The sequence below is a fragment of the Macaca mulatta genome, chromosome 4, assembly GCF_049350105.2.
Source record: "Macaca mulatta isolate MMU2019108-1 chromosome 4, T2T-MMU8v2.0, whole genome shotgun sequence".
NCBI classification, from domain to species: domain Eukaryota; kingdom Metazoa; phylum Chordata; class Mammalia; order Primates; family Cercopithecidae; genus Macaca; species Macaca mulatta.
The window spans coordinates 73278164-73304717 of NC_133409.1; the positions used below are offsets into that span (position 1 = coordinate 73278164).

The 26554-nt window shown below is 42.7% G+C and overlaps 1 protein-coding gene across 4 annotated transcripts in view; it reads right to left on the reverse strand.

Moving 5' to 3' along the window:
• The window catches only part of CNKSR3 (CNKSR family member 3), a 112820-nt gene that overhangs the window by 40218 nt on the left and 46048 nt on the right, over window positions 1-26554 (reverse strand). For 3 of the 4 annotated variants that reach the window (XM_015137078.3, XM_028846723.2, NM_001265835.1), the window contains 3 exon segments: window positions 12215-12378; window positions 3554-3756; window positions 2468-2555 (listed from right to left, as the gene is read on the reverse strand). In XM_015137078.3, the coding sequence (XP_014992564.3) occupies window positions 2468-2555; window positions 3554-3732 (267 nt within the window). In that variant the 5' untranslated portion in view covers window positions 3733-3756; window positions 12215-12378. 4 annotated transcript variants of the gene reach the window in all.

Consider the following 26554-nt stretch of genomic DNA (forward strand, 5'->3'; position numbering starts at 1 on the left):
TAAAAATCACCATTCATCATGTCCCAGGCATTCTTAAGCCTCAATAAGCTGGGCAGGCGCAATGAGGATGCTCACAGGTACCCTTGTGATGTGACCAGATCAGGACGTGTATTTCCTATGGGGAGATTTTTTTTTTTTTTTGTCATCATCAGTTCCTAACGATCGACCCCTCTCTCCAATTACCAGGAAAAGTAGCACTTGAGATGATGCATAAGCCCATCCCATCAGACAAGCATAGACTTCTCCTGGCTGAATTACTCAAGTGTCACCTTCTCAAGGAGGTGACTCCAGGCACGTATCTCAAACTGTATCCTCACTCCTTCCTGTGCACCTTCCCTCCCTAGCATTGCTTTACCTTTATATAACCACATATATTCATATATAAAAGTTTGCTTATCAATCCATTTTCTCTCTCCCAGAGACTGTAAGATCCAGAAGGTCAGGGACTTTTCATCTGTTTATTCACTCTGGTATCCCAGGGCAGCAGACACAGAGTAAGTGCTAAACAAAAATGTATTGAAAGAAGTGTCCAAATACCTAGAAAGCCAACATCAACTTGCTTAGACAGAAGTTCACCCCATGAAACAAACACGACCCCCTCTGCCTTTACTTTCATCCCTTTCTCTCCTCTCCCTACACTGCAGTGGGGACAGTCTCAATCAGCCACACAGTCAAGGACCCTTCACAATAAAACACAAGTGTACCAACAAGCAAAACTTTCCCATTTGCTAATCACAATATTTACCTCTTTCATTTAATTGATTGCTAGTAAACTCGGTTAAAAATCAAAACAGGGCCAGGTGCAGTGGGCTTATGCCTCTCAGTGCTTTGGGAGGTCGAGGCAGGAGAATTACTTGAGGCCAGGAATTTGAGACCAGCCTGGGCAACATAGCAAGACCCTGTTTCTACAAAAAATTTAAAAACAAGCTGGGCATGGTGGCATGCACCTGTAGTCCCAGCTATCCAGGAGGCTAAGGTGGAAGGATTGCTTGAGCCAGGAGGCTGAGGCTACAGTGAATCATGATTACACCCCTGCACTTCAACCCAAGCAACAGAGTAAGACCCTGTCTCTTAAAAATTAAAAAAAAAAATCAAAATATGAGCAAAATATTATGGGAAGAGGGAAGCAAGGGAAAAAAAGGACACTCAAGGTAGGTATCAGGGATATGCCTTCAACCACAAATGCCATGCCTTCATAGCTGTATGACTAACGCATCACAACTGGTATCAGACTCTTTTTTGTCAAAATTACTTTATGCATCATAAAAAAGAGCAAAAACTCAGAAGCTACTTTAGTTGCTCTGAGCACCTTTCTAAGATCACGACCTCAAAAATCCATGTGCCTTGAGAACAATGGCTGCTCAGGACGAGAGCAAACAACTGCCACGTGCAGAGACAAAGTTCACAATTCACATTCCAGAAACAACCAGAAAACGCACGGCTTTTCAGAACTGCATCTCTGTAATGGCACGGTCAGGACAGAAGGGAGGATGTTCTTTGCTTTGCCAAATCAGCAGTAGAAACAAATGTGGAAACACAGAATTTTAGAACCAAGTGGGACATGAAAAAACAAGCAGCTCTTCCTTACATTTCATAGCCTCAATTCATTTCAGAAATATTTGACAAGCATCTGCTGCATGCCAAGTAACAGGACAGAAGGTAGTCCTAAGAGCTGATGGTAGAAGAAGAATTTTTTTTTTAAAGTTAAGATCACAGAAGCTCAATCAGTTACAGACTGGCTAATATAAAACTTCCTGAGCCTTTACTAAGATACCTAGGTCTGGGCAATGAGCCATGAGTGAAACTGACATGTGTCACTTGCAATTCAGAACATCAGTCAGTGTGTGGACCTTCACGATTTTTACTTCTCTGCCTTGGGGACAAGCAACATGATATAACAGTGATTCTGTCAATCTATGTCCTATACATTTTGAAATGAGGAAAGTCAGAGCTGACTGTCCCCTGCCCCTGACCCATTTGGATGTAAATAATCAAGGAATAAACTGCCGAGGTTTGAGGTTTGGGGGGGTGTTTGCTACTGCACCACAACCTAGCCCATCCTGACTGGTAAATCCAAAAACGAGAGGCCAAAATGAAAAGAAAATTAAGAAGCAGATACAGTAAAGTACTCAGAACAAAGACTATCATGCAACTTAGTTACTCCAGAAATTTCATTAAAAAAAATTAAGTGTTCTAACATTTTAGGGGAAATACAGGAATTATTAGTTTGACTATTTTAAAACACACAAAAAGGTAATCTTTAATTCAAAGGCCACTGGTCAGTCTTCACAGAAACCATCTTTACAATGGATCTAATTTAAAGCCTTTCATCTCTCCCCAATTCTGATGGGAAAAAAACTGAGGTGGGGAGAGGAGAGTTGTACTTCGCACCTGCATGAAAATCCTTTCAAGAAGAGGAAGAGCAGGAAAAAAAAAAATTAGAAAGCGAAAATGACATACTACTGACCTTCTGGACTGTAGTGGTCAGGTCCAAGCAAAGCTGGATAATTTTGTTCTTCGTGACTGAGAAATCAGTGATCCCTGTAAAGGGAGCCCTGGAAGGTAACAACAATCCTCTTAAAAGGCATAGGGAGAATCCACTGGGATCCCACTGCATGTTGGTAAGTATAGCTACCCCATGAGCTACTCTAAATTCTTTTCTGTTTTGTTTTGTTTTGTTTGAGACTGTTGCCAAGGCTAGAGTGCAGTGGAATAATCTTGGCTCACTGCAACCTTCGCCTTCTGGGTTCAAGCAACTCTCCTGCCTCAACCTTCCGAGTAACTGAGATTACAGGCATGCGCCACCACGCCTGGCTAAGTTTTGTATTAAATTGCTTTTTATTTAACTGGTTTCTCTCAAGTAACACATAAAATAGGAATCTGAATAGAAAGAGAGGACTAGATAAAAAAAACAAATAAAAAATGACAGTTAACATCCCTTCTGAAGTCAACTAACAGCTTTCATACCAATCAAATCCTCAGCCATTAATATTTAATCTCAGTAAAACACAACCTTTAGCACAATTTCACTCTTCTCTAAGCTGAAGTTAATTTGTTCCTGCTATTAACCGTTTAAGTAACTGGCAAAGGAATCCTAAAATCTACCACCGATCAAGGACTCCTTAAGAGTTGGTAAAAGGCTGGGCGCGGTGGCTCACGCCTGTAATGCCAGCACTTTGGGAGGCCGAGACGGGCAGATCATGAGGTCAGGGGATCGAGACCATCCCAGCTAACATGGTGAAACCCCATCTCTACTAAAAATATAAAAAAATTAGCCGGGCGAGGTGGCGGGCGCCTGTAGTCCCAGCTACTCGGGAGGCTGAGGCAGGAGAATGGCGTGAACCCGGGAGGCGGAGCTTGCAGTGAGCGGAGATCCAGCCACTGCACTCCAGCCTGGGCGACACAGCCAGACTCCGTCTCAAAAAAAAAAAAAAAAGAGCCGGCAAAAATGATACGGAAACAACAATGGTTCCTTTCCCTAACACAAAGCACAGCTACCATGCAGCTTGGACGCTACTCTTGCAGGGCAGTGAAAGGCACATCTCCAACTTACCGGTCCAGCCAGGCCAGCAGGGCCTTGGCGGCGCCGATGAGCTCCACCACAGAGGTCAGGAACTCATTGGGGGCCTTGCGGGAGGTGTTTCCATCGTAAGCGGGACTTTTCCGCCGGCTACTTATGTAATTCTGTAAATTGTGGGAGGATGCTCTCAGTTTCAGAACCAAGTTCTTCATGTTATCAGTTTCAAGGCCATAATTCTGTGGAAAATAAAATCAAAGGGAAAAAATTCAAAACAATTAACAATATTCAGTGGGGCGCAGTGGCTCACGCCTGTAATGCCAGCACTTTGGGAGGCTGAGGTGGGTGGATCTCGAGGTCAGGAGATCGAGACCATCCTGGCTAACACAGTGAAACCCCGTCTCTACTGAAAATACAAAAAATTAGCCAGGCGTGATGGGTGCCTGTAGTCCCAGCTACTCGGGAGGCTGAGGCAGGAGAATGGCGTGAACCAGTGAGCCAAGATTGCGCCAATGCTCTCCAGCCTGGGCAACAGAGCCAGACTCTGTCTCACAATAAAAACAAACAAACAAACAAAAAACAATATTCAAACTCTCTGATAACACAAAAGCCCAGTTAGTCACTTGAAAAACTCTTACAACAACCACAAAACCCTGTGTGATCTATCCCCAGCACACTTCACTCATCCCAGCCATACCAGCCTTCTCTCTGCTCCTTCCACAGCCACTCCGGCCTCAGGGACTTTGTTCTTCATAGTTCTTCTGCCCCAAATGCTCCTCCTACAAATCTTGTCGTGGACAGCTCATTCTTTTTTTATTTTTATTTTATTTTTTCAGATGGAGTATCACTGTGTCACCCAGGCTGGAGTGCAGTGGCGCCATCTCAGCTCACTGCAACCTCTTCCTCCCAGGTTCATGGGTTCAAGAGATTCTCCTGCCTCAGTCTCCTGAATAGCTGGGATTACAGGCGCACACCATCACGCCGGGCTAATTTTTGTATTTTTAGTAGAGAGGGGATTTCACCGTGTTGCCCAGGCTAGTCTTGAACTTGTGAGCTCAGGCAATCTGCCCGCCTCAGCCTCCCAAAGAACTGGGATTGGCTGGGCGCAGTGGCTCAAGCCTGTAATCCCAGCACTTTGGGAGGCCGAGACAGGCGGATCACGAGGTCAAGAGATCGAGACCATCCTGGCGAACACAGTGAAACACCGTCTCTACTAAAAAAATACAAAAAACTAGCTGGGCGAGGTGGCCGGCGCCTGTAGTCCCAGCTACTTGGGAGGCTGAGGCAGGAGAACGGCGTAAACCCGGGAGGCGGAGCTTGCAGTGAGCTGACATCCAGCCACAGCACTCCAGCCTGGGCGACAGAGCAAGACTCCGTCTCAACAACAACAACAAAAAACAAAAAAAAACAAAGTACTGGGATTACAGGCGTCAGCCACCGAGCCCAGCCAACAACTCATTGCTATCACTCAGGTGCTGACCCAAATGTCCCTTCCCCTGCAAGGCTTCCCTGATCACTTACTTAATCTAGAACAAGGTTTCTCAATCTCAGTCCTACTGACATTTGGGGCCAGATAATGCTTGTGGGGTTGGGGGTCTCCGTGTATTACAGGATGTTTATCAGCATCCCTGCTCTCTACCCATCAGATGGCAGTAGCACCTCCTCCCCCGGTGTAACAATAAAAAATGTCTCCCAATATCGCCCTGTGTCCCCTGGTGGCAGAATCGCCCCTTCGATTCACTCTCTAGCCCATCACCCACTTCTGCCCCATCTGAAGCACCGTGTTTGCGGCCTTCTTCCTCCACTGGAATGTGAGGACTACAGAAGCAGGGCTCTGTGAGTATGCCCACTATGGTATTTCCAGCACAGCGGACAATCATATAGTCATGGAGTGCGTGGATTTCCACCAGGCAAGATACTCACAAAAAAGAAAAAAACACAGCAGCACTAACTAAACACCAATTCACTAAGCGTGATCTCCTGAGCTTGAAGATGTGGCTCCTGTCTGTACTCCCAGCTACTCAAGAGGTAGGAGGATCGCTTGAGCCCAGGAGGTTGAGGCTGCAGTGAGCTATGATCGTGCCACTGTACTCCAGCCTGGGTGACAGAGAGAGACCCTGTCTCAATCAATCATAAAATTAATTTCTTGCTCTTGTGCTTCTAACCTGTGTTCTTTTTGAACACCGTTCAGCTTACATGGGTGCTTCAAAAAAATCAATTTCATAAGCTAATACTGTCCTAGACTCCCTTTCAGAGAAAAGAGCCAATCCTGGGAAATAACACATAAGTCTGTGACATTAGAGGTGGGGTACAAATTTCTGTATTCAATTGCCTCTGTGTGTCCTAAATTGTTTTATCATTTTTTTAAAAAAAAAAAAAACCGTATTTCTTGAGATAGATTATGCTGTCTCAATAGCATCCCAAGGCAAGAATCTGGTACCATTTAAAAACCGAGACTAACAGAATACTTAACATTATTGAACACTTTATGCGAGGAATTGGACTCAGTGTTTGACGTGTATTATCTCAGGAAAACAGCCCAAGAAGGTAGAAATGTTTTTATCTCTAATTTACCACTAAGGAAACTGAGGCATGAAAACAGTAAATAAATTCTCTGAAGTTACAAAGCTAATCAGCGGTAGTGCTGGGCTTCTGACCAAGGCAATCTGCATCTAGGGCACAAGCTTTTGATTACTCTCTCTGCTGTGTATGTCCCCTTCCACACAACCTGCCCAAAAAAGGGCCACATGATAAGACAGATGACAAGATGGACATTAGACAAGGATAAGGAAAACTGTCCAGCGATCCTGGATCCAGCACAAGCTGAATAGCTATTCTGCTTCTCAAAATTCTACACATCCCCTCTGAAGTGGAGAAACTTTTTTTTTTTTTTTTTTGAGACGGAGTTTCACTCTGTCACCAGGCTGGAGTGCAGTGGCATGATCTCGACTCACTGCAACCTCTGACTCCCTGGTTCAAGCCATTCTCCTGCCTCAGCCTCCCAAATAGCTGGGATTACAGGCAAGTACCACCATGCTCAGTTAATCTTTGAATATTTTAGTAGAGATGGGGTTTCACCATGTTGGCCAGGATAGTCTCCATCTCCTGACCTCATGATCTGCCCGCCACAGCCTTCCAAAGTGCTGGGATTACAGGCATGAACCACTGCACCCGGCTGTGGAGAAACTTCTTTCAGCTGGCTTTAGCCATGTGGGCCAGAAAGAGGCAAGTCATGTGTCAAAATCAAGATACATAAAGCATAAATATACTCGGAAGTATGTAAGAAACTTTTTTTTTTTTGCAAGATGAACAATGGTAAGTTAAAAACCACAACAAAAGGCATTGACTTTAACAAAACAATTCTAATTTTAAATAGATTTTACTTGAAGTTTAAATTTATGTTACCTCCTAGTAAAATAAAAAATAATATTTAAAAGATTAGAAATTTTGAAAGAAGCAAAAATTAGCTGAAAAGTTTCTCTTCCAAGCTTTTGAAAAAAAACTGAATTTCAAAATATAAATGAATATTCTATATTGGCAGTATTTTTCTATCTAAATGTGACATTCATTTTTTATGTTATTTTCTAGAGACTAAAATATAATCTTGTCCTCCAATAGAGAGACAAAAATAAGATGGATCTCCATCATAGCTTTTTAAATTCAAAGAATCAAAGACTCACAATTCAATGGATAAAGAGGCCACAAGACAGAGCTTGTTTTGAAGGACTTGTAACTATGATGAAAGGGAAGGACCCCCTCATTCAGTCAGTTTCTCAGCCTGCCAACTTACATGAAGTGTTTCGAACTAAAAGCAGGAAACTCAGCTTTCAATAACCAATGTCACCATAAATTACTTGGAACTTTTATGACCATATACATAATGTTTACTTGTTGAACTCAAAGAGGATTAAGTGCATTTTATTGTTGCAAGAAACTTTAAACCCCCATCTTCTAAAAACGTACCACTTTTAATACTGAAATAAAGGGGGAGAGTGGCTTCTTGTAACTGGTTCTCTTCATTTTCCACTCAGTTTGCTCTTTTTTTCCCCCAAAACAAATAATGGACCTAGAAAGATGAATAAATATAGCTAGAATAGAATTTTTAAAAGAAGGAAGGAGGAAAAGGAAAGTTCCTTCCCTTCGACCCCATTCCACATTAAAGAGAGAACAAGAAACTGATTATATTAGCTCAAAAGAACCTCTACTGTAGAAGCATAATCAGGAAGGGATTATTGACTTAAGTGCCCCACAAGGAAACACCAAAAATAAATAATTTCTCAGACCAGATTAATTATTTTCACCAGTCTTTTCCCCAAAACCTGTCTCCTTCAGAAACTGCTTCGAGATAAGGCATCAAAAAGATACAGATTAAGATACAAAGTGGCCAGGGGCGGTGGCTCAAGCCTGTAATCCCAGCACTTTGGGAGGCCGAGACGGGCGGATCACGAGGTCAGGTCATCCTGGCTAACATGGTGAACCCCGTCTCTACTAAAAAAAATACAAAAAACTAGCCGGGCGAGGTGGTGGGCGCCTGTAGTCCCAGCTACTCGGGAGGCTGAGGCAGGAGAATGGCGTGAACCCAGGAGGCGGAGCTTGCAGTGAGCTGAGATCCGGCCACTGCACTCCAGCCTGGGCGACAGAGCGAGACTCCGTCTCAAAAAAAAAAAAAAAAAAGATACAAAGAGAGTTTCTGAAAATCTATTCACATACTAAAACCCTTCCACAGAGATCTCACTTCCTAGGGTTCACCATCAGGGATCCTTTCCTGATCTGGCTAGAGGAATCATACACTAAATGAGAGAAAAGGAAAGCAAAAAGAGTCTTAAAATTATACACATTTAGCTAAGGACAAACCTTATACAATTTCTCTACCATCTTATCCATTCCTACTAGCTCTGTTTGTGATCTAACATGTGTGATTAAGGTGTGCCAGAGACACAAAATCAAAGTCATCTTATTGACTTGGGTCAATTAAGAGACAGCCTAAGAAATATAGTTCACAGTCTTCCTAAGGCATTTTTAAATAAGCTCATAAGCAAGATCAAGTTAAATATAATTTGCCAGCAAAAATTCCTGTTCCTGCATTTCTTCTCATAAAAAAGATAACACGTTTAAATGATTTGCCATGGGTAAACAATAAGCAACGAATAATCTCAGAGGTATGCCAGTGTGCATATGCACTCTAGGCCCATAGATTCATTACAGGCACTTCATTTAACCCCAAGTCTAGGTAGCATCATTTAACACATGTATCAATTCCAACTGTTCACTTCTCAACCTCCTTCAACCTTCAAAACACAGCTGCCCATGCCTTGGTGTTCAGTAAACTGGGCCTCACTGACTTGGCAAAGAACACAGGTTATAGTCATACTTATCCTTTTTTTTTTTTTTTGAGACGAAGTCTCGCTCTGTCACCCAGACTGGAGAACAGTGGCGTGATCTCAGCAAGCTCCACCTCCTGGGTTCACACCATTCTCCTGCCTCAGCCTCCCGAGTAGCTGGGACTACAGGTGCCCGCCACCATGCCCAGCTAATTTTTTGCATTTTTAGTAGAGACAGTGTTTCACACCGTGTTAGCCAGGATGGTCTCGATCTCCTGACGTTGTGATCCACCCGCCTCGGCCTCCCGAAGTGCTGGGATTACAGGCGTGAGCCACCGTGCCTGGCCACAGTCACACTTACCCTCATTGGTTATTCTTACTGGTTATTCTCAATCACATCCTCTCAACCAGTACTGGCCAACAGAACTCTATGCAAAGATGAAAATGTTCTTTTTCTGTGCTGTCCAATATCGTAGCCACTAGCCACAGGGAGCTTCTGAGCACTTGGAGTGTTGCTAGTACAACCGAGGAACTGAATTTTATTTTACTTTAGTTGATTTTCATTTAGACAGTCACATTGGATAACAGCTATCCTACTGAAAAGAGCAGCTCTATAATCGGTCTCAGATACCCTCTACCCAGAGAGAGGAAGAAAAACTGGATACAGATTCTAATTCAATCCTGGAAGGTGGCCCTGGTCTCATCGTATGATACAAATCACTCTCCTAAGCCACGACTGCCAGTCAAAGACAATATTCACGAAGGGCGGTTTCTCTCATTGCTCTCTATCCACGACCAGCTAATTTGTGAGCCACTGCTCACCAGTTTTGGAATCTTCATTAATATTTTATATTAATGTTTATAAGATTGTTTCCTATTTATTATTATTATATAATAATGTTTCCTATTTTAGGTTCCTGTCCATCTATCTGCCCCTCTCTTTGCATTGATACTTTCCAGTGGTTTTGTTTCTCCCCTCCCCCTTCCTTACCTTTAATTCTATTCATTTCCTGTCTATCATAAAATCAACATCCACTAAACTAAGTTTACATAGAAACCTCTTTTATAACACCAAGGCCAACTGCATTTATACATCGACTGCCCTGGAGATGGTCTGTTCAAAGCAGCACCAATTTATACATCCAAAGATCTATATGCTACAAATGGATTAAAAAGATAGTATAATTAGTATATGAATTATAAGAATATTCAAAAAGGAGATTATATCAAGACTAAAGACATTTTAGTAAAACTCACTAAAATAATCCACACACTTTTGTGAACCCCTACGTGACCCCCCTGTCCAATGCAGTCACTGGTACAGAGCAGGTCCAGAATGAGTCTGAGGTCAAAGCTTGGTCTGCAAAGGAAATTAGAAGGAAATTGTAGGAGATAAAACACAGCTTTAGGTTCTGGCATTTGTCCAGCTTTGTTCATTTTAGTCTAATGCTCTAAGAGGTAGACAAGAGGAAAAAGCAGAGAGAATGCCCAGGGGCACCTGTTATATTTGTCATCCCACCCGATGTACATGATGCATCTCTAGCTGACCCTTCTGCCCTGCCTCTCTTACTTTGGATTTCCAAGTAAATTTACCTGTCCTCCAAGTATTACTGCAAAGTGAAAGAGACAATTTGCAAAACATCAAGCAGAAAAGACGGAAAAGCCATGTTCCCAGAAAGTATAATAAAAGTAAACTCAAACATGTTTGTACAAAAAAAAAAAAATACAGTTTCAGTAATAAACAGGATGCTTAGACGTCTGGGCAGTGCAAAGCACTTACACAATAGTGCACAGCCACATCTAAGGTGAGCGTTACTGTACAGATGGGAAAAACAGACACCACCATTTCCCCGGAGGTCACAGAGGGAGAAGGATGTAGCAGAGCCGGGATTAGAATGCAAATTCCTGCTTCCCAGACCCGTGCTCAGACTACTTGGCTGTAGCGTCTCCCAGGCGGCGGCTCATTTATCAACTACAAATAATTTCCCCATTACTTTCCTAAACAAGAGCAGTGCATCTCAGAGCAGAAGACAAGGCTCTGTCCATTTTAAGAAGAAGAATACACACAATGCAGCAAGTGTTATATAATCAACAGTACGCAGACCAGCGATGGCAAAATCATCAGCAGCACATTCTTTCCCACCATTCTCAGTGATGTAATTGTATATACCCCTGGCTGGGGTTCAGGGCATTACTAACCCAGCCTGAATGCTGTCGAGTTTGTCCAAATCCTGACAGTTAAGTAAACTGCATCTTTAGCCTGGCACCGGGGCAGGCAGACTTGAATCCCACCCACACTAACCAATGTATAAACAAAATGTCCTTACAGGTGTTTTTGGCCCACACCTAACAAAGCTACCCATGTGATTCTAGTGTCAGGACCCAGCAGGATTTTACTCATTCGTGTTAAAGCCAAAATCCATCACCTACAAAATGTAATGAAGGCCACGTTTTTTTCCCATTTCATAGGTCATGTCAAGTGCAAATATCAGTTATTTAAATATCATAAATATCTGTGAAACTCAACCGCTTTTTATAGTAACAAAACCAGACATGAAAATCAGAACCTATTTCTCACTTCAATTTAGAAGATGACATTTTCTTTTCTTTTTTGAGACAGGGTCTCACTCTGTCGCCCAGGCTGGAGTGCTGTGGTGCGATCTCTGCTCACTGCAGCCTCCACCTCCCAGGCTCACGTGATTCTCTGAACTCAGCCTCCTGAATATCTGGGACTATAGGTGCATGCTAGCCACACCCAGCTAACTTTCTGTATTTCTAATAGAGACAGGGTTTTGCTACGTTGCCCAGGCTAGTCTCAAACTTCCGGACTCAAGCAATCCACCCGCCTCGGCCTCCCAGAGTGCTGGGATTATAGGCGTGAGCCATTGCGCCTGACCAGAAGGTGACATTTTCATTCAGGACTATTTCCAACGTTTTTTCCTTATAAAAGAAAACTAGACTAACTTAGACTAATACAGAGATTTTCTGAAAAAGACAAACTCTTTCTGTAAAGGAAAAGTTAATAAATATTTTAGGCTTTGGGGGAACCATGTGATTCTGTTACAACTACTCAATTCTCACTGTAGCAAGAAAGCAGCCACAAACACATAAGTGAATGGACATGGCTGTGTTCCAATAAAACTTTATTTACAAAAACAGATAGCGGGCCAGATTTAACTCACAGGCCATAGTTTGCCAACCCTTAATGTAGAAAATAATTCATTTTTTCCCCTTCCTATAGTATCTTCGGCTCATGTTTTATTTCAATGGAGCATTAAGAAAACAGTGATATGCTAAATCACAAACAATGAGAGCTTAAGAGAACAAGGCTCTAAAGAATGTCATCACGGTACAGATCACCTTCTCCTGAACTAACCAGTGCACAGAGAAGGTCCACAGCCTCCAACACAAGCTCCTGGTGTCCGATCCGCGTGACCCCCAGCTCCTCCAGATCCTGATGGGAAATCTGCAGCAGCTGCTCGCCATTGATCTTCTCCCGTTCAAACTTGTGGACATATTGTTGCAGGCAGTCATCCAACCCTGCCGAAAACAACCAGAAGTCCCATTATTGTCATTCTGTTCCTTTACCCCCACCAAACTGCCCGCATGTCACATCAATCTCAGCAATCACCAATTGTGATGCTACTATCTGATTATCCATGTGAGGCCTACTCCACCTAATGGGCACCTTTGCATGACATCTCAAACAGATTTTCAAGTGCAGCTTAACATTCTCAAGTGATCCAGCAGACTTTTATGATAGTTACCTTTTCATTCCCTGTAAACTAAAGGAATAAACGCCAAACCCCTGCTGACTTAAAACTCTAATTATCTAGACCAGACATGTTGTCTGTTTGCTAAGCAACCCTTCTTTTGGGACATCATCCCTCCCATCCCATGTAATCCCAGGGAGCTTGCCACTCAAGACGCCTTGCCACAGTGGGTGGCACATGGCCAGGTCTCCTGTAGGGCTCTATACACCAGCCAGTCATAGGTTTAGGGATGGACGTGTGACTCAAGCAGAACCAATCAAAATCTTCCTTGATATTTGATATATGGCCACAAGAACTGAGAAGCTCTTTTTTACCTTCCAATCAGAAGTCAAAAGATAAACCTTGGCAATGCTGGCAGTCATTTTTCTCATCAGTTTTCTGAGAATAAATTCATTTGAGAAAGAGAGAGAGAAAATACCCCAATAATATCCTATATACCCCTGGATATAACTTTGCTTAATAAAGATACTTCTAGCCCTAGAATCTTTCACTTAAGTTTAAATAAGTTTTCTTTTTAGATTAAGCTTGTTTGTATCGAATCTCTGTCCCTCACAACTGAAAAAGACTCTAAAGGAGACGGATACCAGCAGTAGAACCATATAAAAAGGCATGGTAAATGGGTTCGCTTATGGCAATTTTTCCAGGTCAAACATTATGGCCAAAAGTGCCATATTTTAATGCTTGTATATATTGACTAAAATGAGTAAGCCAAACAGAACTTGAGAATTATGATTCCTGTACAGAGAACTTGTTTTAATAGTTTTACTGGAATAACATTTTACCCTGAATCAATTGATCTATTCAAGCCTAATAATAAAAGTCACCTTGGTGTTTTAAAAGACCCGAGTTATATAAACTCAATCCCAACACAAAGAATGAACACTCAATTTAACTGGAAAAGTATGTAGAAAGCATGCTGCTGCCCCCTCCCCACCAAACGCACGCACATGCACACACACACACGTGCACACACACACATGCCCATACATGCACACACGCACACACACACGCACACATTTATTTCATTTCACCCTCACAAAACCTGTGTCATGTGGGTATCTCTGTGAGCTAGCACTTACTTTTTGGATTACTAAAGTCTGTGGATATTAAAATCTGATGTGTGAGGCTAAACTACATCTCTGCCCTACAAATGTTCACCATTTTCCTCCTAATAAGACAGGAAAAACAGTAGTTTTCTGATAACCATTTGGGGCTATTAAATATAGGAAGAGGAAGTAATAAAAAAAAAATCTATGGTAACCATTTGGAACCCAACTCATCCTCCCTGAAATGACATCTGTCTAGCCCAGGGGCTAGACATTACACAGCAAGCGAGGTTGGGAATATTGATATAAACCCAGCTCCGCTCTGACAGCCTTGAGCTACAGGTGGCCTTCATGGCATGTGAGTCGGGCAGGCAGTGGAGGCCAGGCAAGTCAGCAGGTGTTGAGACCGACACCCTACCTGGGCTGCAAATGCAACCTCAGCACCAGGACACTCAGAATCAATCATCTGCAGGGGGGGCGGTATCTATCTGTAGCAGGCAACCATGCCAAGGGACAAGATTGAAGGACAGCCTCCTAACTATTTTGTTCCCATCTTGTGGATGAAAGAATTAAGGCTCACCGAGGATACATAACCTGTCCACAGTCATATAGCTGGTCAGATGCCAAGAAAAGGGCTGATGCAGAAGAAAAGAGGTCAAATGCAAGTTAGGGTCTGTTGGACACAGCCTCGTTCTTCTGCATTTTCTCGCAAACATGACATAATAACCCAGGATTATAAAAATTCTTCTCCAGCAACTTCTTAAATGAGCAGTAAAGTCTAACCACAAGACAGTTATTAAAATAGAATTACAGAATCTTAGAGTCACTTAAAAGGCACTTCAGATCCCAATGAGTACAAAAAACTGAGAAAACACAGACAAAACAGAAATTACTGTGAAGTTTACCCAGAATCACTTAGCCAGTTCTAAGCCTGATCATGATCTTCTCCTCTCTCTCAGGACGCTGTCCTCCCTAGCCTACTTTTAAGCTTTAAAAAGAATTTTTTTGTTTTAGTTTGTCATATAAGTTTAGGACAACTATGTTATATATTTAAAGCCTGTTATGGCTAAACTGTGTCCCCACAAAATTCGTATGTTACAATCCTAACCCTCAGTACCCTGGAATGCATTTGGAGAGAGAATCCTTAAAGAAGGATTAAGTTCAAATGACATCGTTAAGGTGGGCTCCATCCATATGACTTGTGTCCTTATTGGAAGAGGAGATTACAACACAGACACACACAGAAGAAAGATATGTGAAGACACGGAAAAGACGGTCATCGTAAACCAAGGAGAGAGGCCTCAGAAGAAACCTACCCTGCTGACACCTCGATCTCAGACTTCCAGCCTCCAGAATGGTGATGAGACAAATTTCTGTTGTTCCAGCCTCCCAGTCTATGGAGCTTTGTTATGGCAGTCCAAGCAACCAAATACAAATGTAATAACATTTTCTTTCATATTAATCCACACGTGATGGACTCTCTTAAACAAGGCCCAGTGACGAATGGAACAGGTGATGCTTACTGTGCTAAACAAGCTCACTGCTCATAATACAAAGCATAACACTGAGAGATTCACATTCGTTTTCATGTACAGAATAAATCAGTCCATTAAAACTACAGTGAAAAAGTATATTGGATATTCCTTAAGCTTCATTCCTGAATGCTAAGGAGAAGTAAAGATGAGGCCAGATCATTTCTCTGTTAATGAACTGAAAAATTCACGGAAGAAGTGGGATTTCAGAAGTAGCTTTAGAATAGTAAGGAAATGTTTGGAGCACTGAAAAGGTTGAGATGGAAGGAATGGTGAGGGTTCTAGACAGTGTGCAGGCTACAAATGACTAGACATTGAGAATTGAAGAATACAGAGCATTTCTCTGAGAAACTAATCAGAATCTCCTTGAGGATTATGAGAGAAAATAAGCATTGTAACCTCAAATAATCACAAGTTCCCTGAGATGTAGAATTATCAAGCAGAAACATCACGTTACTACCCCTATAAGAATAGAATCTATTGTAGCCTCAAGACTTTGTCCTCAAGGCACACATATATTGAATATGCTAGGTTTTAAATAGTGTTGCCTCCCAGAGTTTTATTATTCCAATACATTATGACCTATTGTTCGGCAGTCCTATTGTTTAGAATACAATTAAACATTTATAAACAGCTAAATTAAACTATTACGCAGTCCCACAAAGGAGGGAAAAGCCTCAATTTCTAGTAAACTGATCTAATAGTCTTAGAATTTGCAATAAACCATACTCTTTTACTTATTTGTCAGATGGATCTATCTGCCAGTTTCTTGCTTCAAGCAATTTACAGAAAGTCTAGCAGGACCAAGAGAAACACATAATTCAGTAAAATTAGATTAAACACATTCCATTTATACAAATTAAACACGCAATTAAATGTGAAGGAAAAAGAGAAGAAATTCTCACAGAAGGGAGCCACAGGTCCCAGGCCTACTCTATTGTCATGAAATCTGGCTGTATATAATCCTAAACCTCCAAGGAAATCCCAAATGCAAGATGAAAACACAAACACACACACACACACACACACACACACACACACACACACACACACGGATAAGAGCCCACAATCCAATAACAGTCTCCCTTCTCACTGACTGGATAACCTGGGGCAAGTTACTCGGCTGTCTCATTTGTAAAATGAGAATACTAATACTACCCACTACAGAGAACTGTAATGAAAATTTAATGTTAATGTTTATAAAGAGCTTAAAACACCATAGAACACATAGTAAATACTCTGTAAATTTGGTTAAATTTTAAAATGTGATTTATTCAGGTCCTCAGTTTTCTAAATGTTCAGAATAAAAGTTGCTGGCTGGGCATGCTGGCTTACTCCTATAATCCTAGCATTTTGGGAGGCCAAGGCAAAAGGACTGCCTGAGGCCAGAAGTTTGAGACCAGCCTGGACAACATAGCAAGACCCCATCTCCATTAACAGAAAAAAAAAATTGTTTGTTTGTTTGAGACAGGGTCTCACTCTGTCACCCAGGCTGCAGGACAGTGGCACGATCATAGCTCATTGCAGCCTTGAATCCCTGGGCTCAAGTGATGCTCCTGCCTTAGCCTCCCAAGTAGCTGGGACCACAGGTGTGTGCCACCACACCCAACTAAAATTTTTTATTTTTTGTAGAAACGTGGTCTCCCTATGTTGCCCAGGCTGGTCTCGAACTCCTGGGCTCAAGCTGTTCTCCTGCCTTAGCCTCCCAAAGTGCTAGGATTACAAGTGTGAGCTGCTATACCTGGCAGAAAAAATAAATAAATAAATTTTTTGAAACAGAATAAAAGTTGCTAAAGAGACACAGAAACTCCCAAATGCTTAGGTGGCCATGTATTACCTTCCCCAGAAAGTGTTCCCAAATGTGAGAACCTGCAATCATCATTGGTTTCACCTACAAAAATTTTATGATTTATATCAGAACATAAGCACCATAAAAGTAGTAACTTTGGCCGGGCACAGTGGCTCACGTCTGTAATTCCAGCACTTTGGGAGTCCAAGGCGGGCGGATCGCCTGAGGTCGGGAGTTCAAGACCAGCCTGGCAAGCAAGTTCAAGACCACTGTCTCTACTAAAAATACAAAAAAAAAAAAAAAAAAAAAATTAGCCAGGCTTGGTGTTGGATGCCTGTAATCCCAGCTACTCGGGAAGCTGAGGCAGAAGAATCACTTTAACCCAGGAGACAGAGGTTACACTGAGCTGAGATCATGCCATTGCACTCCAGCCTGGGCAACAGAACAAGACGCCATCTCAAAAAACCAAAAAAAAAAAAAAAAAAAGCAGTGACTTTGTTTTGTTCACTACTCCCTCCACTGGCGTGGAGAACATTGCTGGTGTTCAATAAATATTTGTAAAATAAACACATGATGCATGAAGAAAGACAAAGAACTCCACATAAAAATTAATATCACACCAATGCACAAAAGTCATCTGCTTTTATTTTCTTTCTTTCCTTTTTTTTTTTTTTCCCCAGACAGTTTCACTCTTGTCAATTCTCCTGCCTCAGCCTCCCAAGTAGCTGGGATTATAGGCACCCACCAACACACCCCGCTAATTTTTGTATTTTTAGATGGGGTTTCACCATGTTGGCCAGGCTGGTCTCAAAATCCTGACCTCAAGCAATCCACCTGCCTCGACCTCCCAAAGTGCCAGGATTATAGGCATGAGCCACCATGCCTGGCCTGCTTTTATTTTCTTATACAAATAAGCAACTAAAGATAAACTGTTGATTGTGGTATCAGTTACAGATATTTGCTACACATCTCAACATTTCAAGATTAAAGGAGGTCATTTCTACACAAAGAGAAATATCATAAACAAAATAAAACTCCAAGCCTCTCAGTATCAGTCTTTGACAAGATACCTGCCTCGTACTAAGAATTTTTATTAATTAATTAATCTCCCCTAAGTGGAGAAAAGATTATATACCTGAAGACTAAGAAATTAAAGTAAATGCCCCAATGCAAAAAAAAAAAAAAAACCAGAAACAAAACAAAACAATAACAACAACAAAACCTATGGCTATTCTCATTTTCTGTAAAATAGTAAAATCAGATCATGAAGTAGGTCCCAAAAAACAAATGGTCATCAAGACTTTAGTGGAAAGTGTCCCACAGACCATACCCTCTGTGGCTTTGCTTCCAAGAGCTTGGCAAGCTCAAGTTGGCAGAAGCTACAGTTCTTCAAATACAGGAGCCCAGAGTGGTTCTTCCAGCATTTGCATTGAGTACTTCCACTTGAGTTGGGTTTTGTGCTTTTAGATTGCTTTTTGCTTTCTGTTTTTTTTTTTTTTTTTTTTAATGATTAAATTCAGAAATCAGTTTAGCTAAAGCTTGCAGACTCTCATCTCACTCAAGACTTTTAAGAACCACAAGTGACATGTGCCGGGCGCGGTGGTTCATGTCTGTAATCCCAGCACTTTGGGAGGCCAAGGAGGGTGGACCACTTGAGGTCAGGAGTTCAAGACTAGCCTGGCCAACATGGTGAAATTCCGTCTCTACTAAAAATACAAAAAAAAAAAAAGCTGGGTGTGGTGGTGGGCCCCTGTATTCCCAGCTACTCGGGAGGCTGAGGCAGGAGAATCAGTTGAACCCAGGAGGCGGAGGTTGCAGTGAGCCGAGATAGCGCCATTGCACTCCAGCCTAGGTGACAAGGATGAAACTGTCTCAAAATAAATAAATAAATAAAGTGACATGTGATACAGAAATTTGCTCCCACAGGATTTTGGTAGACTATGTTCTTCCACGAGGAGAATCATCACAGACTCACACAAATTCAATTTAATTCAACAAACTTTATGAAGCAACTACTACATGTGAGATGTTCTCTACTGGGAATCAACCTCCACTACAAAGGAGATGGGGTTCAGGGGAAGGTCACTTTATTATTATCTGAACCAGAGGGAAGGAAACAAGATTTGGGTGGTACATGTACACCTGACCACAATATTCTCAGAATTCCCAATACTTTGAAAACCATTAAATGATAAAGACCTGACACAAAGCTCCTTAGCCTTCCCGACTTACTGATACCACTGTCCAGTATATTATAACTTCCCCCAAACACGACATGTTGCTAAGAACAAAAAGACAGTTTTCAAACAGAAGCGTGACATGGTTTGGCTTCTATGTGAGCACAGTAGGATTAATGGAGCGAGCAAGGCTGATGTCAGGGCACGCCAAAAGCCAGAAAGGTGGTCTACTGGTAGGCCTCCGAGTGCCCTTTTGTGAGATGAGTCACCCAATGACATCACTTGGAAATGCCTTTCTTCTGTCACTCGTTTTGTTGATGTCTTTAGGCCTTAATTTTCAGAACCAGTTGATAAAGAGTTGATTTAAATATAGCAATTTGAGGTTGTTCAATAATACTCTGTTTGAAACCCAAGGAGTGGGCCAGATGCAGTGGCTCACACATGTAATTCCAGCACTTTGGGAGGCCAGGGCGGGGGGATCACCTGAGCTCAGGAGTTCGAGACCAGCCTGGCCAACATAGTGAAACCCTGTCTCTACTAAACATACAAACAGCAGAGCGTGGTGGCCTGTAATCCCAGCTACAGGCATTCTCTGCCTTCTGTTCTGTCATTTGTCTCTGCAGAGGATCCCTTCACCATGTCCCCTTCTGCTCGTGGTCACTGTCACGGCTGAACTTATCTCTTTCCCGGATTTCTGCAATAACCTAGAAAGTGGTGGCCATGCTCACTCCCTTTTTCCTCTTAATTCATTCTCTATCATTCCATCTGAGCAAAACCATCCTGTCCTTTACAGATCCCAGTCCATTAGCTCAACACAGCATCTCAAGCCCTTTGGGACCCGTCCTCTTCCAAACCTCCCTGCAGTCCCATCATGCTGTAACTCACCCTACTGGTGAGGACACAGTAAGTGCACCTGTTCCACTGAGTTTCTCCAAAAGTAACAAAAATGTCACTCACAAATTGGCAAAAACAGCACCCAGGCCAAATCCCGCTGGCTGCCTGTTTCTGCAAACAAAGTCTGAATGGAACACGGCCATAACTCCTTGGTTTACATATTGCCTCTGGCTGCTTTTGTACTACAATGGCAGAATTGAATAGCTGTGATAGAGACCTTGTGGCCCACAGAGCCTAAAATATTTACTACCTGGCCCAGGTTTATAGGCCCTTGGTAGAACTGACAGCAGCGATGAGTACAGAGTGACGATGACCTCTGCCGACCAGAAAAACAGACTCCACCAGTCCAGTCTGGAATTAAGGGAACGTGAGTTTTTCTTCTTTTGTTGTATTTTTCAAGGAATCATTTCATACAGTTACACTGAATTTAAAAGCATAGAAAATGTTACCTCCCCTCCCCCAATGAAAGACCTGAATGTTTTAGGAGGTTCCTTACAACTTTTTAGCCACTTTATTATTTTCTTTTTGTCAGTTCTCTTGAGGCATTATTCATAGACATTAAAAGTCACCAATTTCCAGTGTACAACTCTATGAGCTTTGACAAATAGGCAGTCATGCAACCACCCTACGATCATGACAGAAACATTCCTATTGCCCCCCAAAAGAGTTCCCTTGGGCCCCTTTGCTGCCCACTCCCTCCCCACAGCCCCATTCCCAGCTGCCACTAATCTGATTTCTACCTAAATGAGCCCAATTTCTCCTTCTGGCTGTACTCCCTGTCCTGCCTGGGTAACACTGGCTAACCCACTTAGTTCTGGTTCTCAGGCTTCCCATCCGTGGATTAGCAGGCTTCCATTAGAACTGACACCCACGCACACTACTAATTGCAGCTCTGATTTTATCAGCCATCCTTCGAGGTTTGTGGTTAAATTTAATTTGAAGAATGGGGACCATGATGAAACATAATGTCTGAAAACTGGATTGGAAAGCTGCAGTGTTTCTTACAGGTCTAAAGATCCATGGTTCCAACATATGTCTGAGCTACTCAGAAGTTATCTTTACTTATAAGAGCAGAGTATGAAAAAGGAAATAAACTGCCCAGAAACTTAAATCCTAAATATCCTCAAAGCTACAAAAGAAAGAAAAAGAAAGAAGAGAGAAAAAGAAAGAGATAAAGAGAAAGAAAGAAAGAGAGAGAGAAAGAAAGAAAGAAAGAGAAAGAAAGAAAGAAAGAGAAAGAAAGAAAGAAAGAAAGAAAGAAAGAAAGAAAGAAAGAAAGAGGAAGGAAGGAAGGAAGGAAGGAAGGAAGGAAGGAAGGAAGGAAGGAAGGAAGGAAGGAAGGAAGGAAGGACAGACAGACTAGCAAATGAATGAACTTGGTGTTGAGAAAAACCATATAAAAACGATGCATTTTAAGTGAGGGTTTTGACCCTGATCAGAGCTGTGAGCTGGGACTGCTGCTCCCTTGGAAGCAGTGGCCACATGAAATCCAAACACATAATAAAGATCCAGCCACCAAGAACTCTGGAAGCCCAATTTAGAACCAGCAAAGTTCTTTCACTTTGTTTCTGAAATGGAATGACTGATTTTGAGGACAAGGGACACCCCACTGGCCATTTTTGGGGGTACCAAGCTGAAAGAACAGTAATGTAGAAGAGAGAATAAAAGTTTAGACTCTTACCCGTTTGAAAAAGCTGATCTACACATTGCTGAAGAGCTACCAAATATGTAGTAACGAACCCACAGCTTCAATTTCTTACAAAAGGCAAAAACAGGCGGAATGGAAGGACAGTCGACGCTAAAGCACTTTCTTATTCCCAAAGCAAACTCAACTTTCTTGCTAGTAACCAAAGTCCTCTGAGACTTAGGTCACCCTGAAGACATCAGAAGACATAACCAAGGAACAACCACACTTTGAATTTCATGACATAAGTAGAAGACATATTATTTAAACAAAATTTGGAGCTAGCAAACACATCCATGCCAGGATAATTTAAGAAAGTAAAAATAGAAGGACTACCTTAGCTCAAGGATTCAAGTTAACCAGAAAACAACAGTCAGATGGGCTGCCCTCATTTGAGGTTTCTGAATGGGTAAGTAATGTGTCCCAAATGAAAACTTTAACCTGGAACCTCTGGCTTTCAAGTTGCAGGGCTCCCAAGCCTACGCTGCCCCAACCCCAACAGATTCTGTACAACTTCCGACCACTGTGAAAGGGACGCAGCCTGGCCCCCTCCCAGGACCCTGAGCTGCTGAACAAAGTCTAGCCATGGCGGGAGAAGTGCCCAGAGAAGGGACAGGCGAAAGAATAGAAGTTGGTGTTGTCTGAAAGCATTTTTGGAGGGAGGAGTTTACGCTGATCTAAATCACAAAAAAAGAACCGATATGCAAATCTTAAGTAAACTGAAGAAATCATCAGAATTCAGAATATAATGGCAGCCCTCAATATTCTCCTTTGAGTCCTCCTTCCTTGCTCCTCCATCGAAAAACAATGTATGAGGAGCTTGAAAGATACTACTAAGGGCAGGGAAGAAATACAACACTGACTTAACGTGTGTGTGCGTGAATATGTGTGTATAAGCATATACCTATATCTCACAGCAGACATTAAAAATGCAAAATGAGAGATTCTAAAGACAAAAACACAATTGTAGGGATGAATACAAAGCCTACACAACACTCTGGTAAACGTGTACTTTCCAAGGTTGTTTGTTGTAATTCAGTAACTAAACCATTGTATCCAATTTTGTAACAGACCTTGGACCAAACAAGGGGAGCGGAGGGGAAGAGAGAAGCCACATGTGAAACAGAAGGAATGCACTTTACCCAGGAAGCTGTACTTTTTGCCTCATCTAGTGCAGCCTACTTTTGCCAAAACTGTAAATTTGATTTGGTCTAAAAGCCAAACACCAGCAAAACGATTGTCAGTTCATGCTTACACGGAACGACGGGTAGAATTAACTAGTTCCCCTGCCACACAGCAAGTTTACGTTTACAGCACTGGGGAGAACCAACTCAGCACAGATAAGAGACATACAGTGGCCGTGATGCTGCACCCACTGCTTGAGGGTCAAGTTGGGCAAGTTCTACCGTACGGAGGTGAGCGCATCCATCACTTCTGCTCCATCTGAGCCGTCAGGATTTCCATGGAAAAACCATTCAGCCAACCCTCTCCCAACCCTGCCATCATCATTTCAAAGTGCATGGTCCAAACAGCCAGGTCTTGTATCAAATTAAACCCCTGCAGGAATAGGGGGCGGCTTGATTTAGTGGCTCATGGATCCCTGCAGTGACCCCATGGAGGGTCAGGTTATCATCATCTCCAGTTTATTGGTGAGGAAAGCAAATCTCAGAGACTATCAGGAAAAAGGCAAAGGTAAGACAGAATCCGGACCACAACTGGGCAAACGTACATCCCTGTGGGTTCTGAGGTGGTCAATGAAGAAATAAGTGGAGGGGAAGACAATTAAGTATGTTAATGTGCAGACCTTCTATTACTGAGTACTTACTATGTTTTTGGCACCATGCAATGCATTGTGGAAATGGCATAATTTACAGTTGCTGTTCAAGTAGCTGAAGATTAAACAATCGTAAACCAAGCAAGAAGAAGCTCTACGCCAGCTATACAGGCCAGGAGAAACAGTATGGCCTGTGGAGCCAGACGGCCTGGATTCAGCTCTACCACTTCCCAGCTGTGTGACCTTGTGCAAGTTACTTAACCTCTCTGTGCCTCACTTTCCTTATCTACAAAATGGAGAGGAGAGCAGTCCCCACACCTCATGGGATTAACTGGATGATTAAATGTGTTAAAATGTGTAAATGAGTTAATATTCTTAAAGCACTTATAAAAATTGCCAGGTATACAGTAAGCGCTATTATTTAAAAAATGAAAGAAACTGGGGCTCAGCTTGTAAGTAACTGGCCTAAAGTCGCACAACCAATAATAGGCAGAGTCACGATTTAAAGTCATTTCCCAGAACTGTGAAAGGAGAGCATGAACCCAGCATGGGCTTGGGAGATTTGGAGCTTTGATGGCAGGAATCTGACATTATCCTCAACCGATGCCTTTTACTTCCTGAAGTGGCAGGAGTTGGAGCAGGAGGGGGTGCTCCAATACAAGGAGGCTGGAAAAGGGCCGAAACAGCTGGGGACAGCCGCCTGGGACAATGGAGCAGGTTTGCCAGGCAGCATTAAAGTCTTTCTAAAATGTTTTAATAGCAGCTTTATTGAGACATAATGCATATACCATACAATTCACCTATTTAAAGTAACAATTCAGTGGATTTTAGAATATCCACAGAGCTGTGCAACCCTAACCACAATCAATTTTAGAATTTTTAACACCCCCCACCAAAGAAAATTCTGTATTCATTAGAAGTCCCTCCCCCCGAAATTATACAATAAAGTTGTATAATTTCCCCCCACCCTCTCAGTATTCTCTTGGGTGAACCTGTCTGACACTCAGCCCTGAACAACTATTCATCTATTTTCTGTCTCTATGGATTTGCCTGGATGTTTCACATAATGGATTCTGCACATTTCACATAAACAGAATCATATAGCATGTGGTTTTGCGTAATTGGCTTCTTTCACTTAGTATCATGTTTTTGAGGTTCCTTAAAGCCTTCTTAACACACAACTTCAATGCCCTTCCCTTGCTCCAAGCCCCGCTGGCTTCCCACTGCACTTGGGATCAAATCTACAGCCAAAAAAGTCCAGTGTAATCTTCCTGGACGCATCTCTGGCCACATGCTCCCCTAACCACTATGCTGGATGCTGGCCAAGCACCTCGAGCTCCTATCTCGAGGCCTTTCCCTGTGAGGTTCTGTCTACCTCGAATGTTCTCACCTCCTATGGCTCAGGGTCAGCTCCCTTCACATCCGCAGGGAGGCTTCAGATGACCACCGTATCTGAAGGAACCCAGCACTCCATTATTCGCTGTGCCCTCCACAAGCCTTTCCAAACCTGTGACTATTTCTGTGTTTGTTATGCTGCCGCGAGCCCCCTGCCTCCTGCCACAGAGGGCCGGGACCATGCATGGCCACATTATTTACCATTTCGCCACCTGCATTGCCCAGCACAAAGGAAGCACTTCGGGATTCGTTGAATGAAAGAGAAAAAAATGAAGGAAAAGTTCAGCTGAGGTTGAAGACAGCAGTTTGGAAACGTGTAAATCAATAAAGTTGTGTAATTTCCCCCCACCCTGTCAGTATTCTTTCGGGTGAACCTGTCTGACCCTCACCTTCTCACCTTTCTTTCATACACACATCACCAAATATTTATGCAACTCCCTGGCACATGGGCTGGGGGTACTCACCGTGGGACATGAGAAAGAGAAGATCCCAATCCTACAGCCTGCAGTACAGCAGGGGAAGGACGAATCCTTCAAGTTCTTCAATACAAAATTCCCACAAGTTTGCTATGCTCGTGGCTTCATGGGATATCAGCCCTGGTTACCAGAATGACTTAACTGAAGCTTTCTCTTGTTCTCCAGAAAACCCAGGTTTTACTACACTCCAGGGGCCAAGACAACATTCCCCAGATCCTATGCTGCGTGACATGAATCTCTAGGGCCCTCTCATCTTACAGAGTCACCTTTTTGCCGTGCTGGAGGAAGAGTATCTAGGCCCGTAGCTCTGGCTCTCCTGAGCTAAGTGACCTCAATCGGATCACTTGGCCTCTTCACCACTGGGTAAAATGCAGGGGCTGGAAAGGTGACCCTGTGGTTCCCACTGGCCCTGCGTTGCTATGAATCTGTATGTCTTAAAGTGCTATCTTTTTTCCCATCTTCAAACTAATCAGGCACCACCTTCATGACAAACCCCTGATAGCAGAAAGTTCTCTAATAGCAAAGCCAGCTCCCATCAACAGGGCAGGAATTGGCACTATTTGTGTACAGTTAACTGACATGTGCAAAAGTCGTGTTTCCGAGGTTAATATATTATAAGATCATACAAGGCCAGAATTAGAGAAGAAGTGTAAAGCACTGTTACACTTCTTGATTTTGTTTCATGCTTAATAAAACAGAGTTGTGTGCATCGTGCATCTGATACACAGAAAACCAGATCCTGGATTGGCTCAGCTGGGACTGAATGTTAGGGTGGAGGGTAAAAGCCTCCCTGTGATCACTGCACGTTGTCACAGCAGGGACAGCAGTGCCCCCTCTGCTGTCCTTCCCACAGACGGCAAGAGCAGGCAATGCCACTGAGGTTCTCAAAAGAAAAAAAATTCTACTCTCGGAAACATTCACACTAACATACAATATACATCGTGGATTTAAGAAGCACACTAAAGAAAGTCAAAGGCCTGGGCTGGGCGCAGTGACTCACGCCTGTAATTCCAGCACTTTGGGAGGCTGAAGTGGGTGGATCATGAGGTCAGGAGACCGTCCTGACCAACATGGTGAAACCCCGTCTCTACTAAAATACAAAAAATTAGCCATGCGTGGTGGTGCGCACCTGTAATCCCAGCTACTCGGGAGGCTGAGGCAGGGGAATCGCTTGAA